The 18041-nt window shown below is 41.7% G+C and overlaps 1 protein-coding gene across 4 annotated transcripts in view; it reads right to left on the bottom strand.

The window, feature by feature from the left end:
* Positions 1-18041, bottom strand: part of arhgef25a (Rho guanine nucleotide exchange factor (GEF) 25a) — a 33595-nt gene extending 15554 nt beyond the window's left edge. For 2 of the 4 annotated variants that reach the window (XM_063464454.1, XM_063464455.1), the window contains exon 1: positions 17392-18041. In XM_063464454.1, the coding sequence (XP_063320524.1) occupies positions 17392-17497 (106 nt within the window). In that variant the 5' untranslated portion in view covers positions 17498-18041. The remainder of the gene's footprint in view (positions 1-17391) is intronic. The other 2 variants (XM_063464452.1, XM_063464453.1) reach the window with 2 other exon arrangements.

Here is an 18041-nt window from a genome sequence, read left to right as displayed (position 1 = left end):
GAGCATTTTGTTTCAGGGATACAACCGTCGCTTGACTAGTAGACGAGGCTTAACTGCAGGTGTGCGAGGTGATGCAGAACTGAAGGCAGAACACATGTCAACACACCAGGAGTGAAAGATTAACGAGAGAAATCAAAATAAAGAGCGGAAATATAAATTTCTTTTCTACAAACACGGCTGTGCAGGTGTCCAACTACACTATAAAAGATGTTTTCATTATGCAAAGCAGACTTTTTTTCTTCTTTTTTTTTACATTGCTGAGCTGTGCACCAGTCCATGCCATCATCATTTGACCACATTCTGATGCAAGGCAGACAGCAGAGGTAATGAGGGTCGGTATTTGAAACAAAAATACACTAAAGAGCAGTTGCAGATCGACTGCTGCACACTGATGTCAGGAGGACATGGGAAGTGAGTTGGGGGGTTGAGCTGGGACCGGACATCCTCTTTAATCCTTTTTAGAAGGGGAGCTCCTTGCCGGGGACTGTTTGTTTTTTCTTTATTGTCTTCCTTTCCCATCTTGCCTCGGCCAATCAACCTACCGCCCTTCCTCCAGCCTTTCTCAGTCCTGAGCTCTTCTTCTAAACTGTGCGTCAGGAGTGTTTCATCTTTTCTGTGACAATTTAGTCATATTTCCTATTCATCTTTGCGCCTTAATCCTCTGACACTTGAAACTCTTTCAAGAAAAATCTATTTTCCATTAGTTGTAAAAAAAAACAAAAAAACAATGAACCCACAATTATTTTCCATTAAGTAACTATTTTGAAAAAGTTTCTGTTAACTTTGCAGTTTATGTTGTGCATCTGTTCATGAGAAGACAACACTGACCTGATTTCAGAGTGCTTTATTTGAGCCACAGTCTGTTATTGCAGTTCTCAGCAATAAGATGCAAACTTAAACCCAGGCTAAATTATTCAGCTTAGTTCAGTGTTCATAATTAAAAGATTTAAGAATTTCCACAACTTTATTCACTCAATTTCTTTGTCTGAGAAATTCAATAGCAGCCACAGTACTGATCAATAATAATGAGCTTTGTGCTCTGCACAGCACAAAACTCACAGTGTTTGACAAATCATTAACTTCAGAGCAAACAGGTCATGCTAATAAGATCGTATTTCTGCTAATGCAGAAACTTGTGAATGGTAGGTGATAACTAAGAAAATGACTTTAACTCATTGTGTATTTCCACCATAGAGATACCATTTCCTCTATTTTTTCCCCAGCACGTATCATGCAATTTTCCCATCCACTTTTCTTTCTAATTCCCACCCAAATATCCATATAAAAGTCTGTAAATAGAGTGTATAAGGAGATCTAAGCCTAGCAGAATGAGCATCTGAACAGAGCAAGCTAAGGAACACAGGCAAATTTAAAGAAAAAAGATGGCTATACCCTGCGGGGAACTATTGGGATATCAAAATGCATCTGAGAGCCATTGTATTTATGGTTGCATCTGGAAGAAGCAAAGCGTCCACCATCTGTGAAGGTTCCCCAGTCAGAGAGAAGAAAGGATGTGAAAACGCTGGGGAGCACATGTGATATTGTGCACCCTCCCAACCCAGCTCTTCTGACCTCTAACAGAGGGCCAGACCCAGAGGTTTGTATTTCCCAAGGTTCCCTGCTCAAGTTTAGCCAGGTCAGCGTTTGCAGTTCAAAGTGCAGAGATACAACCAGCAACATTGTTTCTAACTATCTTGAGGCATCAGCTGAAGAAATAGGCTAAAGAGACTGACACCGCTGCAAATGACTGGAGACAGGGCAGAGCAGCTCTCCGATTCGAGGCTTTGCATCAGAATGATACAGTAGCTCTGTCACACATACAGATTTACGATGCACAGAGCGTACATTATTTACTGGTTTTATAATGACTATCCTTACATCTGTCACCATGGCAACTGAGCACTTCCACTGATCATGTATTCTCTGTACCTTATACAAGCCATTACGGAGACATCAATAACACTTTTGCACAGAAACAGTGAGACAACTGTAAGGGGAGATGATGAGCTTCTCCTTAGAGAAACCCACCTCCGCTCGCCCCACACATTGCAAGATAAGTGGAGTTAATACTGTTATACACCTACAAAGAGGAAACTGGGGGGTGGGGGGAACTATCCTTCCCACTCTTTCCCTGCTTTGCTTCATGCTGATAGTGCCCAGTGAAATTCATCTCCATAATGGCACCACTAAGAAAAGATTACCCACGCTGATTTTGTTAATGCAACTTGACTATTGTTTATGTGCTTATAACAATTAACAGTTAAGGGCACAGGAGGAAAAGGGCTGCATTAAGCTGCCCTGATCTGTGGTGATTTGTTAATGCTAGGTTTTCACCACTCGCCCACTCGCTGTCTGAGAGGATGAGCGAGTGCCGGGGCGGGAGGCTCATCCAAAATTGCTGTACTGTGTAACTTTGTAGCCAAGTGGGTATCTGTTGCAAAGTACTTCCAGATTTTTCTTAGTGTTGGTCGGTCACAACACAGAAAAGAGACAGCCCACATCATCTAAGAGGGCAACTTAAGAGAGCCATCTTTCACTATTAGTATTTGTACGGTATTGCAGAGTCAATACAGCTAAGCAGCAACTTTTCTTTTTCAACTCACAGTTGGTTTCTAGATTAAGCAATTAATAAGTTGGCACAAGACTACAGATAACTGTCTGTCACTATTTCCTAAACCTAAGGTGACTTCATCAAATGTCTTGTTTGCTCAAGCACAGCCTAACCCAGTTTAGTTCAATTAACTATAATTCAAGCCAAGGGAAAAAAAAGAGTTACTCGTTTGAGAAGCAGAAATCTTCAGCTGTTTAATGAATGCTAATAAATTTAAGCAATCATCAAACTCTGTCAATATAGTGAATGATTCATTTTCCAAAGGTCAGTCTGATAAATCTATTGATTGCTGAACACTACATAATTTCACGTCCGTCCTTTTTTGTGTGGTTCACAGTCAACCATTTGTTATTACCACAGTTAAATTCACTTATAGCTGATTGAATTATCTAATGACTATATGTGGCACAGCTTGTCCAGTCATGTGGAGAGGGAAAACTTATGATTCACTGTTCTCATGAAGGTTTGAGTTAGATGTGACTGAATCAAAGGCAGGGACAGCTATAAGAGCATGTGACTGCCTGTCTCTATGCCAGGTGGGATAGACTCCTGTGGCTCCAAGTCCCCAAGTTGGTTAAGAAGATGGATGGATGGATGGATGGATGAATGGATGGATGGATGGATGGATGGATGGATGGATGGATGGATGGATGGATGGATGGATGGATGGATGGATGGATGGATGGATGGATGAGTCAAGAATAAATTTACTTTAATTTATGTCTGAAATGCAAAAGCAGAGAAAAATGAGAAAGCAAATCTCTTCCCCTCTTTTCAGGTGATTGATGCAGATGGATATGCGCTAAGTGGTCGTCCACCAGAAGAAGTCTGCTCTAACTTCTGTTTATTGATTAGCTGAAGAGTGAGTGCTGCTGAGCCAACAAATCAGGCTAAAAGCGTTGGCTTTAATGGAGCAAACTTCACAGCCCCCTCCACTGTGGAGTTCCCTGTCAATCCCATGCCTCTCGGGATCATATAGGCAATTTAGGCATTACTGGACTCCACAAATAAAAAAATAAATAGGCAGACATGCAGGTGCCCATACGCGGTTTTTTTTTTCAGAGAGGCTCTTCTGATGGGCACACAGGTGCAGGCTGTCAACCTGTTATCCAGAGTCATCAGCCTGTCAGTGTAACAATACACAGCATTAGAGGCAAGCATCCTGCTGCTCAGCACTGTGGCAAACATGTCAAATATCCTGCTGAGTTTGACAGACTTAGAGCTGCCATTCAATAATAGCACCTTGTGGCTTACAGCTCTGGGGAATTGTGGCAATCAACACATAGGTGCCCGCCTGCGTCATTGCTAACAACTCTTAACACAACACCATACTTATCTTCTCGATTCTTTCTCTCTCACTCACTGCCCTCTCCACCTTATGCTCTTCAGCCTAGACTCAGCTGCTATATTACATTTCACCCACTCAGAGGAAATGGACACCCTTTCCATCAACCAGCAGGACCCGGTCTGCACTCATGTTCAAACTGAAAGAGCTGAAAGACCGTGAGGCAAGTACCTGAAGCACATGATGGAAAATGTTCTAACCAAGGTGCTTTTTACAATGAAACATTTAAAATCATAAATTGTACTCGTCTTTTTCTGGCTTTTCCCTTCCTTTCTTTTTCATCCTGACTCCTTTTTCTCTACGATAAGTTCCTCCTTCTGCCACCCCGTTTGGCACTCTAACGCACTCTTACCCTCTGCATCTCTGTGCACTGCAGTGTTTTTCAGATAATGACTGGGAGCAGGATACTGCACAGCTCCCTCCTCTTATGCAATGGCCTCCACTGCACTGCCCCGAAGCTGCTGAGTGCAGCACAAGTTCGACATGCAAAACAAGCTAGCAGAGAAGACAACGCTACAGAAGTAAAAAAAAAAAAATGTTTTTAAAAAGTTTTTAATCCTTTTTTATTCTCCTTTCTTATCTTTCGTTTTGGTATTAAGGCTTAAGCAACTGAATCCACAACCTCAGGAATCCTCTGACAGTCTAAAGTTGACAGGAAGAAGGAGAGGCTATGGGGTGAACTGCTGGGAAGAGCAGGGATTCTGTATAAAGGTTAAGCAGGAGAGAGGCAAAAAGATGCCAGTGTGATTAAAGTTAAGAAGTTCAGTGAGAGTATGGGAGGAAACACTGACGAGACGAGCGGAAGGAAGGCCATGAGGGCACAAGCGACATACACTTAAGTGCACATAAGCAGAAACTGTGCTGATTTTTAACTGTGGGCATTGCAACAAAGACATATGTGCAGCAGCTCAACTCTTGTCGTCCTTGTGTTTGCCATATGTGAGTGTGTTCGTGTCAAACCTTTGGAGTGACACACTGCAGTCAGACAAGTGAACAGTGGTTTCCTGTCCTCCTACTGACCTAGTTTATACGCACGCACACACACGCATCCACACACGCATCCACACACCACTGTTATTCCCAGAGCACAGAAGGAAATATGTGCTAGACACATCAAGTGACACACAAACAAGCCATCAGAGTCAGTCTCCTGCCATCATCGCCCACAGCCAGACTCTGTGGCATATTCTTTATCAGTTTAAAGCATCAAAGCAGTGCCAGTCACCAGAAAAACAAGACCGAAAAAAACATGCTGGCATTAATCCTTTTGTCTGTGGAACAATGTGAAAGAGTAAATCAGACACTTCTCCTGATGAGAGATTATAAAACAGCTCTAATTGATAGTCAGATCTAAACCACTACTACTGCCACTGACTGTGAAAATCAGGTCAGTGGGAGTATAGCAGTGCAGTCAAAGTGGCGAAGGTTGTGGATATCTCACCTGAGATTTCAATCAGCATTTTCTTTTAACTTGAATCTTAATTTGCAATTTAAAAAAAGAGGCTGTGACGGCAATCTCACCACAGAGACTGTCTGCAAGCTCCTAGCAGTGTACAGTGAGAGACTGGAACCATGTTTGCGGTTAGTGGCCTTGAAAACTCCAGACATTCCTCTAGAACCACTTAGAGAGAGACTTGCCAGATTCTTGGCACTGCCTTTATTCATTTATGCTCTGGGGAACTAAACCTCCACAAATACACAGAATCAAATACAGCGGGATTAAGGTTGCAGTGTGGTCCATTTCACACTCACACAGATTTATTAACTAAGCACCACAGGATCAACAGGTATTCAGAGATGGAAAGTCCCATATTCACAAATCATGATCCAATAATTTAATCAAGAGCCAGAGTCAAGTCATTTACTGCCCCGCTTTCACTGAACTGTTACGAATGGACAAACTTTCAAGCAACAGAAGCTCAGCTGTACTTACTCTAAGACAGTCATTGCACCCTGCATATGCAGTAACTGCCAAACTCCAGATCCCAGTTACTATGTAACTCAAGCTTTCTCACTCATTAAAGTTTAAAAAAATTCCAATTGTATGAAAGCGAAAACAAAGATTTGAACAGTACAAGCCCAAACCTCAGTCACGCTAGAGTTAAAGTAAGATGGCAATGTAGCTAGGAAATATTGGTGTTTACCCAGTGAGTACATTGAATTCTTTTATATTCGACAACAAAATGCAAGTAGTCATGGCAACAGGTCGCCTGGTGGGAAGCAAACTGTCTCCAAACAGTGGTGGTCTGACTCAAACTGACTGCAATCACTCTCAGATTGGTGAAGGTTTGCAAATAATTTCCTTCCAGTTTAATAAATGCAGACAATTTGGCAACATCTTGTTGTTTGTGCATCTCTTTGTAACAGGGGACTCGACTCCTCTGGTTGTCAACTGCAATTGTCAATTGTTTTATTCTGATCATATTCTTATTTAAAAGCAATGTTGCAGAGCACCTATGCCATTTTACAGTTAAATCGCCTTCCTACAGTAATTATGTCACTAGTTTTGGAGGAATTTGTCAATTTCTGTTTGAGAGATTTAAGATTTTGGCTGTACTCTGAATGTAAGTAGTTAATTTGAATCTCTGTGCATGTGGACAGCAACAGGTTTGCAACAGATGGAACAGATTTGCAATTTTCACTGATTTACTACATTTAATTACCCTTCTATCACAAACACATCAGCTGTAATTACCGAGGTGCATTCAATTGTCAACTGATAGCAGACTGATAGCAGACTGACTCCATGTTATTGCAGTTTTATTGCCATCTTGATGCACCAAAGTCCCCTTGAAGATCACTGACTGTCTTAGAAGTCAAGGAGATCATAAGTTTATTGTAAATGGTTGCAGTAATTTTGGTCTCCACCCCCTGGTTCCCCTGGTGTGACCGTAGCATAAGTAAAAAAACTAATAAAGTCTAATCCCTACTGCTAAATGTGCTATAAATGTTGCTTTTCAAAGTGCACAGCTTCAATTTGAAGGCAGAAAAAGAGAGCAAATGGATTTGATTTTTATAAATTCATATAAATACCTTCAGTATTTCATTTCTTGTAGACCACATCTTTCACACACATGAACACCCCACCTCCACAGGTTTGTTTCTGAATGGTGCCCACCTATTGACAGCTGTAACCTTTTCCCTATTTTTTCCTCTTATGATCAGTTAAAGTTGTGAGATGGACTAAATAAATCCTTGTCAGCTTGACACGTGATAAGCTTCTCAATATTTCCCCCTTACTTTGCATCTCAAACAATAGCCAACTCTAGTTGAGGGTGTTCGGACATGTTTTTTTTCCCTTAACCCTGGAGAACCCATGGGGTCAGAGCCGACCCCATTGGTTTTCTAGGGAAACCATGGGGTCAAATTTGACCCCATGGGTTCTCCAGGGTTAAATAGATACACTGTCAAAGTAATTTTCTCTAATTACTACAGTACTTTGTTTTCAGGGGGGCTTTCTCCAGAAGAAGAAGATATGAAATTGAGATCTGACAGAGAAGAAGAAAATATTTAAACAGACATCCTTTGTTTATCATGAATGATACTGTGCACATTATATGTACAATATGAGGCCCAGAGGCTGAAGATCAACGCAGCAACTGCCTGTTTTGCTCTAGCAAAGTAGCACTAGCACACCAAAAGCAAAATTACCCATTATGCTTTTATTTTTTGATATTATTTGTATGCAATCTATCAATAATTATATTTGATTATATTTAGTGCTACATTTATTTTTACATTACTTTAACCCTGTAGCTGTTAAAGCTGGACCACATTTTAACTGTCAATTTATTGCTTATATTTTATATTACAAAATATCTGCCAATTTGTTCTTACAAAAATAATGGAGAGATGAAGAGGAACTGTTTGTTTTTGAACTGTTTAGTAGAAGTATGCAGCAGCTTAAAACGTCACAGTCACAATTTTCTTTTCCCAAAACAAGAACTAAAAAAAACCTAAACTGTGAAATGGATGTTTTCCTGTAGGTGGATATATATCAACTGCTCATGCTCCCAAAGTAACCATAAGATTGTTCAGTCTTTATATGAGGTCCACTGAAAAATGCTTTGAGGCATTTTGGGAAAATGAGGGTTGGAAAAGTACTTAAATGACCTTGCAGGCGCTGCATGGCACTCTGATTTAGTATGTGTGCAATTGTGTGTATATCTTGTGCCAGTGTGTGTGTGTGTGTGTGTGTGTGTGTGTGTGTGTGTGTGTGTGTGTGTGTGTGTGTGTGTGTGTGTGTGTGTGTGCACCCGGATAATCACAGTGATGATCAGCACTACTCTTTTTACCCTTTTTAGCAATAGGAAGCACACACCCTGGGTACTGTCGGTCATCACTATGATTATCTAGTCACACACCCACGCATTCACAGACACACACTCACTCTAAAAAAAAAAATCAGAGAACAAATGGCTGGTACTTGTGTTTGAGGGTAAACAAGGCTGCCATTTAGCCTGAGGTGGCCGAAAACAACGAGCAAATTAAAAGCGATTGTGATTTCATATGGCAGTGCCAGTCAGGAGGCCTCCAAGGAGAGCTGGAGACAGAGCTGCGATGCACGCTGGGTCACGGGTATGTGGAGCCTCTCCTCTTGGCCCCAGTCTGCCTGACAGCTCCAGTACTGTGCTCTTGCTGTTTGTCACTGGCTGTGCACAAGGTCAGTGCTCTGCACTGCAAATAGCCATGACGGCTTTATGACAAACTGAGTCAACAATGTGAATTGTTGATTTGACACAAAACTGTCTAACTTCTCTTGTCTCAGATATGCTCTCTCATAAAATTATATCCTGAGCATCCAAGCGTTCAGAACATGTTGTGTATTTGGAGCAAGCATATGAGGTTTGTGTGCAAAAACAAATATCTCAGCTTTCATTCTAATGGGGCACACAGTTCCGACCTCGAGACCTAAAGATGTGCTGGCATAGTGATTCTCAGTCAGACTTGATGTGCTTTCCAGACACATATTCTCATTCCTTTCCATAGCTCTCCACCTCTCCCCACTCTTATTGCCATAGCAACTAAACCCAGAAGGAGAGAGAGTGAGGGACAGCCGCACAAAAGATTAGCCATCAGCAAGAAATCAACCTACACATGTGGGCGCATGCACTCAGTCTTGTTTTTGCATAGCAATACACTCATGAACATATACCTGTCTGTGACACACACACACACACACGCTTGCACGTGCACACACACACACAAAGCACAATAATTACTGTAGATTTGCATCAATATTCATACAGTGACAACCCAGCAAATGTTTCCCTGGCTTATGCGTATTAGTAAGACAATGCCAGAGGAACAAAGGATGCTTTTGAAAAGCTTATTCTGAATTCAAGAAAACCATCTGCAGCTGTCAGCTTTTGTCTCTTTTCGATCAGATCCTGCATTTTGAGCAAGAGCTCTCCATATGGGTGTTAAGAGGGCATCTTATGAATACGCAAAATCCATTTGAGTGTTTGAGGGCGACCCAAGGCACAGTTCCACCTGTAATCCCTGTGCCAAATCCATCAGTTGGACAGTTTTCCTATAGGCTAACGAAACTGAATAATTAATATTAAGTAAAGCAATAGAAAATGTGTTGAGTGTACTGCCAAAATGTAAACTATTAGCTAGTGTAATTAGATTGTTACGGCAAAAGCAAATCTTTAAAGTCACACTCAGACACTCAAATGTTTCTAAATTTGGCATTTATAAAGTAACAGCTACAGTAGTCTTAGTTTGGCTGCTACAATGGGAATTTTGCACATAAATAAAAACTTATTCTAAAGATTTGGGGGGTTATTATATACACATTAGGATGTTTTTACATTTTTTAAAATAATTTTCTCTTGAGTCCACCAATGCAGCTTTAATCCTTACGTATTGGCTGCAGGCTATGAACAGAAAGCTGTGTCTATAGTAACAATCAATGGTGCCTGACTGACAATCAGTGTGTCACTGGCCGATAAGAAGGAAACAGGTCAATTTTTGGTTTGCTGTCTTCTCCAGTCCAGTGTAGAAGGCAGAAACACGGGGGAAAGCTTATTTAACAATGCAAAAACTGTATGGAAGTATTTGCTTGTATCTTTTGCTTTTCTTTTTGCTGTGGATTTCCCAGTAAAAACATACAAGTTTGTTTATTAGTTTGAAAAGAACTCTATTTTTCCCAGAATTCATTGGGATTTACAAATACTTAAAGGGACAGTTCACCTCTAAATTATTTTTGCTTATATTTTCTACATTCTGTAGAATTATTCATGCATCCAGATTGTTTTGATGTAAACTTGTTTTGACATAACTGCCTGCTGTCAGCTATATTGGAACTAAATCAAAGTGACAAATAATTATTTGGAAAAAATCAGCAGCAATTCAGCACAAAAAATGCACCAACCCTGCTGTGAGCGCTTTCATATAGAAACTGCAAAGTGTGCAGCTAGCTAGCATCACAACAGCAATAATCATATCTTGTCCCATTGTCACTAACACAATCCTCTTTGCAGATGTGCTTCTTTGTGCAGAGTGACATGGCCCAGGTATGATTCGGTAGATGGATAATAGCTGCCATTAGAGTGCTCAAAACAATGTTTGTGCATTTTTTTATTGACTAAGCATGTCAGTTTTTTAAACATATGAAAACATAATTTCTATTATACTGAACAGATGACAGACATCGCTACAACCAACACTTCTATAACTGGTCAACTGACGCCAAAACGGGCAAAAGAAAACATTTAAATTAAATTTTGGTGTGAACTGTCCCTTTAAGATACCCCAGAGACTCTTGTGCAACTAATAAACCATGAACTCGCAGAACTATCCTCTAGTGAGGCGCAGAGACAAACATGATGGCAAATTTAGGTTAGAAGTGAACCAAACAGTAATGCTCTGTAAGCTGATCCCAGGCTGCGAGGAACTACAGTTCCAACAGTAAATTTGATTAAACACAAGGTAAGTAACATGCTTAGCTCCTGTGTCCTGCAGTCAAAGCTCAAGCAAGCTTCTTCAGCACAAAACCACATTACTCTCCGTATTGTCACTACCCATTGTTTGCTTTGCCTTGTGCACTGTTTTGGAAAGTTTCTCACTGAGGCCTCTGTGAAGTATTCTCTGGAGAGAACTGCAGAACAGAGCAGCCAAAATTTAAAAAAAAATCTCTCCACTCTGACAGCCAGAGGGGACACTACAGCAATCATTGCAGTCAACCTGTTGCTAAGACTTACAGCAAGCATGTTCCAATCTCGCCAAATGAAAAGATGCACAGAGTCGAAAGTTGAAACTTTTTTCACACCGCTCACGACTCTTTATAGTGCGGCTGCTGTTTTGATAGATCACAAAAAAGAAGGAGTAAAACTCCATGAAAGCAAGAGCTGAGTATTAGAAAAGCAAGAGCACACATTATAGCCCCCCCCCCCATCCCCACCCCCGAAAGAAGGCAGGTATAAAAAGAGCCATATGGACTGAAAGTGGGGGTAGGATCACAGGGGGAAGTCGCTCCTCTCCCCCTCTGTACTGTTGGAGAATTCTTTCTAAACAAGGTATGGAATGCACTCCTGTGTTTCATAATTTGTTCCCTCATTCTTCTCCTCTGCACATTTACAAACAGAGTCCTAAGGAAGAGAAAAAAGGGAAGGAAAGACTGTGGGAGCCTTGCAAATATGTCAGGGCAAGGCAGTTTAGTAGAGCAAAAAGGAAATGACAATGAACTGTGAAAGAAAGGGACGTGGTAAAAATATATTACACATATATAAATGTGTGTTTACTTTAAAGGAGAAAGGGCATAGATAATAAAATAATTAATAAAGAGCGGGAGTTGAAGGAGAGGAGAGAAATGAAGAAGCGAAGCAGGAGGAGAGAGAAAATGAGAATGCCCCAGGAGTGATCTTAAAGCTCCACTTGGTCTTCGTATTCCAAGCAGATCACGCAACATTCAGCCCAAATTCAGGCTGGCTGATTTCTTCATCCAGCTGGGGAACTTCGCTTTTGCGTGTGCAAGAGAGAAACAATATGGTGGAGATCGGCTGGGAAGGAGGCTGGGGGTTTGGTGGGAGGGCAAGAAGAGATGACGAGGTGGAGGGTGGGCTGGGGTGCAAAGTTTAAAAATATCTCAGAGTGCTGAACACAGAGCTGAGCCACGGCAGTCTAGCATACCTTCAATTTCAGCTATTTTTGTTGCTTTTTCCATAATGTCTGAAGTCTGCCTTATAAGCTGATGACAACTAAGTTTCTCTAGCTGAGACATAAAAAGACACACTGGTCCCCCCGCCCCCCGCATTTGCCAGCAGTGCTGCTTTCTGTCAAAAGCACTCTCAACTTGTTATCAAAATGTATTCGTACATCGCGGGGTCCCAGGTTAGCTGTGGGGATCAAGTTCTTGTCTGACAGCGACCAAACTGATGAAATGTGCAAGCGCGTGTCCTTGAGCAAGACACTGAACCCAACCACCTCGGGGTCTGCAGCACATCATGCACTCTGACTAATCTGTGAAGGGACAAAAATAAATGTTCGGTGATTTATTCTATTTTACGAGCTGCGTGTTGATGCCGAACATTGTGGAGCAGCTAAATTTTAATCGCTGCCTGTCGTGTGAGATTATTGTGAGTTTTTGCTTCTTATTTTCTCGATGGCTTGAATGCACAGCAACTGTTTACTACAGCTGAATGCAGAACTGTGGCAGCGATACAGATGATGCAAGTTTGCCCCAAAGACCTTTGATACTAATCATTTTTTCAATTTGAAACTAATTTAAACTTACACATATATCAGTGTATGTTTTGGGGTGTTTTTTTGTTTTTTTAATGATTGTTTTTGGTTTCGTTCGCCCTGTCTTTGCCGTTCAACCATGTAAATATATGCGTGTGTATGTGTGTCTGTGTGTGAGAGCGTACGTGTCATTGCTGTGGGGGATTCTTGTCCTAACACACTGCATGCATGAGTCAACACCAGCCCCCAACACTCACAAATAGACACGCTCTCAGATGCAAAGGGAACACATATAGATGCATATGCAAGACAACGCCGACCCTTTTCCTTCTTTGGAGGATCATTAAAGAAGAGGAATACAAAGAGATAAGTGACAGCAGGCAAACATACTTATGGAGACACAGACAGATCCATAGATGGAAACAGTTTTATTATTGCTGTTGTTGTTGCCCTAACCTGACTGCTGCCACGTGATCTTTACCCTCTCACACACAGGTAAAGCTGCTTGCTGCCTCAGTTGTGGAACAAAGCAGGTGAGGAATATGTTAATGAAAAAGAAAACACTGAATAACTGAGACATATAAATGTGTGTAAAATAAAAGATGGAGAGAGAAAGGAGACTCGAATAATGTGTTTTTTTCAAGCTAAAACCCAAACCCTCTATTTTTATTCTTCTGTTTTTTTCCACATAAAAGCCTTTTATAAGGAAGAATATATATATGACTTAGGTCTACATTTGCAGTTTATTCGAGAGTGCACTTGAAAATACATGCAAAAACTGTAATTAACTTATCTGCATGCATTTAATAGCTCAGATGAGTCCCAGAAAATCTCTGAAAACTCTTTCAGAGCATTCATAAAATGCTAAATCAATCTGGAAGCCTTTTCGGAAATCTTTTGACTCCAGACAGCTTTTAAAAAACGCAGTTTGGTTAAAAAGATAAATACAGTGTGCACTGTAGCTGACCTAAAACTGATTCCACTAAAAATCCGAAGAGGTGGATATTCTAAAAAGTACTCTTTCCCATATGGTCTGCCTATTACAGTATCTGCCTTTAAGTGTGATCTTAACTCTGCTCCATCCTTATCTTTGTTTTGTTTACTGTCTGACAGCCTGCACGTATGTGTTCTAGATTTACTTCAGGGTGCATCCCAAATAGCATTAGATGTGTGGGAGGCTGTGCCACAGAAAAGATAAGACGTGTTAGCTCAAATTGCATGGGTGTAATTCCTAACATTATCAGTGTGTGTGTGTGTGTGTGTGTGTGTGTGTGTGTGTGTACGGGTTCGTACTATCCTGGTGGGGACCAAAATCTGACTTTTACTATCCTGGTGGGGACTTTCTGCACCGTGGGGACCAAAATCCAGGTCCCCTCGGGGTTGAAAGCAATTTTCACACTCAAAATGCGGTTTTACTGTCAGGGTTACAATTAGGTTATGGTTAGGTTTAGGGTAAGGGTTAGGGTTAGGCATTCATTTTTAATGGTTAGGGTTAGGGTAAGGGGCTAGGGAAAGCATTATGTCAATGGGATGTCCCCACGAGGATAGCAAACCAGACTGTGTGTGTGTGTGTGTGTGTGTGTGTGTGTGTGTGTGTGTGTGTGTGTGTGTGTGTGTGTGAGGAGAACATTGATGGTTTCATCATCAGTAGTCTTTACAGCATGTGAATTCCTTCCTCTGATTGCAAGATTTGAAAGTTCGCTCAAAAAGGCGTGAACAGACGTTTGCTGTCAGGGCCTTGTCAGTGCTTGTCCACTTATCCATTCCACCTCTCCTTATTATTACAAAATATTTCCCCAAACTCAAACTCTCTGTTCAGATAAATCATTTGATAAATCATTAGGTTACCTGCTTTTATGCCCTCTGGGCTGTGAATTCAGCTCACCGTGGACAATATAAGACAAAGCATACCATCTGTTTTCAAATGGTTTGTCAACAGTCTTTGCTGGGAAGCAGGCCCCACTAATGGCCCTCTGGCAGCCAATCTGCTAATGCGCTGTGCAGACTACCGCTGGTATCAGAGCTAAAATGATACATGCCTTTCTCTTTCATTAAACCCATCTCCCCACCTGTCCATCTTCCTGCCCTCTCCATCTCGATGAGTAGTGCCCAGATCAATAATCCCAGCTCTTCTGTCATATATTTCCTCCAACTCTTCCTAACTTCTAGCGCTCGTCGGTATTGCGATAAACACAAATCCACACACAGTGCAAATAACACCCATTCACACATTCTTAACTTAATAAGGACTCCGCTGCCCCTGCACTCGTGTCACTGGATATCGATTAAGATGTGAAAAAAGTCCGGCAGAGTAGCCAGCATGATGCCACATTGATTCAGCTGCAGTCCCTTTCTGCATACAAGCAAACGGGTCAGAAGCAGAATTAAAGACTGTCCTGTGTGACTCATTCAGTCTGTGAGCAGCTGAACTTATTTTAGCTTACCCATTGAAAAGTCAAGTGTGAGTATGCTGTCTAAGCGATAGGCATCCACTAGGAACACATATGGTGTGACATAATAGCACAGTGCATGTGATCACCCGGCCTGCAAGTAAGTGCCATTACGCCTAAGTAGGGGAATGAATCACACCGCACACGATAGTTTCCTCTTAAGTCAGTCATCAGGCTTTTTTTTTATTTGGAATCAATGAATGATGGAAATGCATCGTAAACAGTTGTGTCCAAGGCAATAGAGCAAAGACGGCCTGTCATTATTTTAAAAAATGACAATAAAGAGGAAATTCTTTTGTTGCTATTGATATCAGAGTTAGGGATGTGGGAGCTAATAGTAAGCTGCAGCTCTGATTATCTCAGCTAAGACAGTGCAGGCACCACTTTGGGCCTTTTTTGAAAAAATGTATACTTTAGACAAATCGATGGTAATTGATACAGTTACGTGCCTCACCTGAAACAACAATGTCTTGGGAGAAGAACGGAAAAAAGTCTGCATTATTCAGTGTTTGTCCTGTAGACGCCACAGTAAAAACAATGGGAAAGACTCAGCAAATTAGTTGGAAGTTTGAAGTCAGATATGTGATATCTCACAAAAGTATGAGATAAAATTATAAAGAAAGGAAAGAATTGAATAATATCAGTTTTTTTTATAGACATAGAGAGAGAGAGAAACAGTTTTTCAATAATATAAAAGTCTACAACTGACCCTGGACCCCCATGTTTTAATCAGAGAAACTGCTGTGCAGATAAATGGAGAGAGCAGTACAGTATGTGAGCACAAAAGCCAGCTGCAACATGAAAAATGTGCTTTCTTCTATGAGGAGGTTTTATAGAGCACACATGGCTTTTACAGACAGGATAGAGTGCTCATATTTCTCTTGTTCAGCTTGCAAAATAAAAATAAAAAAACATCTCATCTTTTCATACTGGACCAAAGTATTTGCTATGATAACATGGTAGAGATGCAGAAGGGAGCTGCAGGCGATGGAAAAGGAGAATATCTATTACATAAGAGATTAAACTGAAGGAATCTAAGGTATGTATTCAACAATGCTTGCCAGCAATATGAAAATCTACTTTATGAAAGCCCCCCCTCCTAAGTACTGAACTTCAAAGGGTATGTCCACTGTTTACAACTTTGATGTACGCTTGTAAAAGGGAACAAACGCACAGCGTGCCACCACAGCATAAAATCGTACACTGCTATTAGACACCACTATTGTTTTAACTTTGCCTTGGAGCCACAGTGGCAGAGGTCATGCATGTGTACAAGATGGCAAAATGAACAGAGAAGAAACTGACCAAAAGAGGTAGGAACATTAAGACAATTTTTTTTCCTGCTCTAAGCTCGAGGTTACACCGAGTCCTGAGTTTTGTATAAACTACAAACAACCACAGCTGCCTATGGACGACTGTGCCTGCTCATCTGACTTTGTTGTTATTACATATCATGCCACCTGCTGCTTTAACTCAACCACACTACTCTGATGGACCGCTGCTATTTATGTTGCACGTCATTACTGCAAACGCCGGTGTCGGAGGGGAAGACAATAACAGGGGTGCTGCTGGGGATTGTTGTCGTTTTCTTCTGCTCCCCACTGTTTTGGGTCGAGGAATGTTTCAGCGTAGCACAGCCACCCCGACCCCCGACCCCCCGCGTGATTCATCCATCCACGTGCCGCACATAACTGAGTGACATGAACTCGTCGTGATGAGGACAGTCACCTTCCAAATCACACGCAGGCTCTTTCCCCTTCTTTCTTCCTTCTCTATCCTTACTGGAAGAATGCATGATCCATGTCCTCCTTCCGGTTCCTCACTGTGCTGTCCTCTGTAGAACTTTTTTCACTTGCTCTGAAGTGTGTGTGTGTGTGTGTGTGTGTGTGTGTGTGTGTGTGTGTGTGTGTGTGTGTGTGTGTGTGTGTGTGTGTGTGTGTGTGTGTACATCTGTTGCTTTAGCTGGAGGTGCAGGGATCAGGGCAGGGGGCTGAGGCTTACATTTAAACGGTTCACATATGCTCGCAGAAAAGAGAAAAGAGATAAGAGAGACATGGGTGGACATCTAAGATAATGTATTGGAGAAGGAGATGAGGAGCAGGGGAATGATCAAGAGAAACTGCACACACACACACTCACACACACGCAAATGTGCACATACACAACAAACAGAATCACAAAAGCAGTTTTTAAAGCACAATTCCAACCTCAAAGCCAGGAAAATCAGATAATCAGATATTAAAGATCAAATTTCTTTAGGCGTTCTGTGTGTATGTGCATTTGTGTGTGACACTGACCTCTGACTCGTGCATAGCAGCAGCCACACTTGGCCAGGACTTTACGGAACAAGTGTTGGCAGCCACAGCCTCTGTGGTGGCGATGGTGATGGTGGCCCCCTTTCATGCTGTTGAACCATGAGCTGAGGTGGGCATGGCCCGGGCACTCTTTCTCTCTCTCTATCTCTCTTTCTCTCTCTCTATCTCTCTTTCTATCTCTCTATCTATCTCTCCCTATTTCTGGCTCTCCTTTCCTTCTCTTTTCTTGGTCTCTCTTCGTCACCCTCACACAAGTAGAGGTTTACTCCTCAAAAAGTGTAAATCCCCCAAAAAGGTGTCAGTTGATCCTCCTCTTCAGCTGACTGCACGCAGAGTTAAAACCCATATCCAAGAAACCAAGTGTAAGAGTCCCCAAAAGCAGTAAGTCAAGAAGAAATCCGCACTCACAGGGCTTTGCATCTGGTGATAAACAGTGAGAGAAACATTCCAGCAAGCTTATCGTTACGCTGACCGTGCTCCTTCTGTCTCTGTCTCTTTTTTTCCCACTGCTTTCTTTTTGGTGCTGAGCTCTCGCCTCTGTGAACTGCCTGGTCAAATGACACACTGGGAGACTGCTTCAGAGAGAGGGGGGGAGAGAGAGAGCGATTGCAAGGGAAAGAGAGAAAGGGAAA

Source organism: Pelmatolapia mariae, linkage group LG20 (assembly GCF_036321145.2).
Source record: "Pelmatolapia mariae isolate MD_Pm_ZW linkage group LG20, Pm_UMD_F_2, whole genome shotgun sequence".
In the NCBI taxonomy this organism is placed as follows: Eukaryota; Metazoa; Chordata; class Actinopteri; order Cichliformes; family Cichlidae; genus Pelmatolapia; species Pelmatolapia mariae.
Note: the sequence above shows the minus strand (reverse complement) of the source record. Positions and strands in the feature narration are given on the sequence as shown.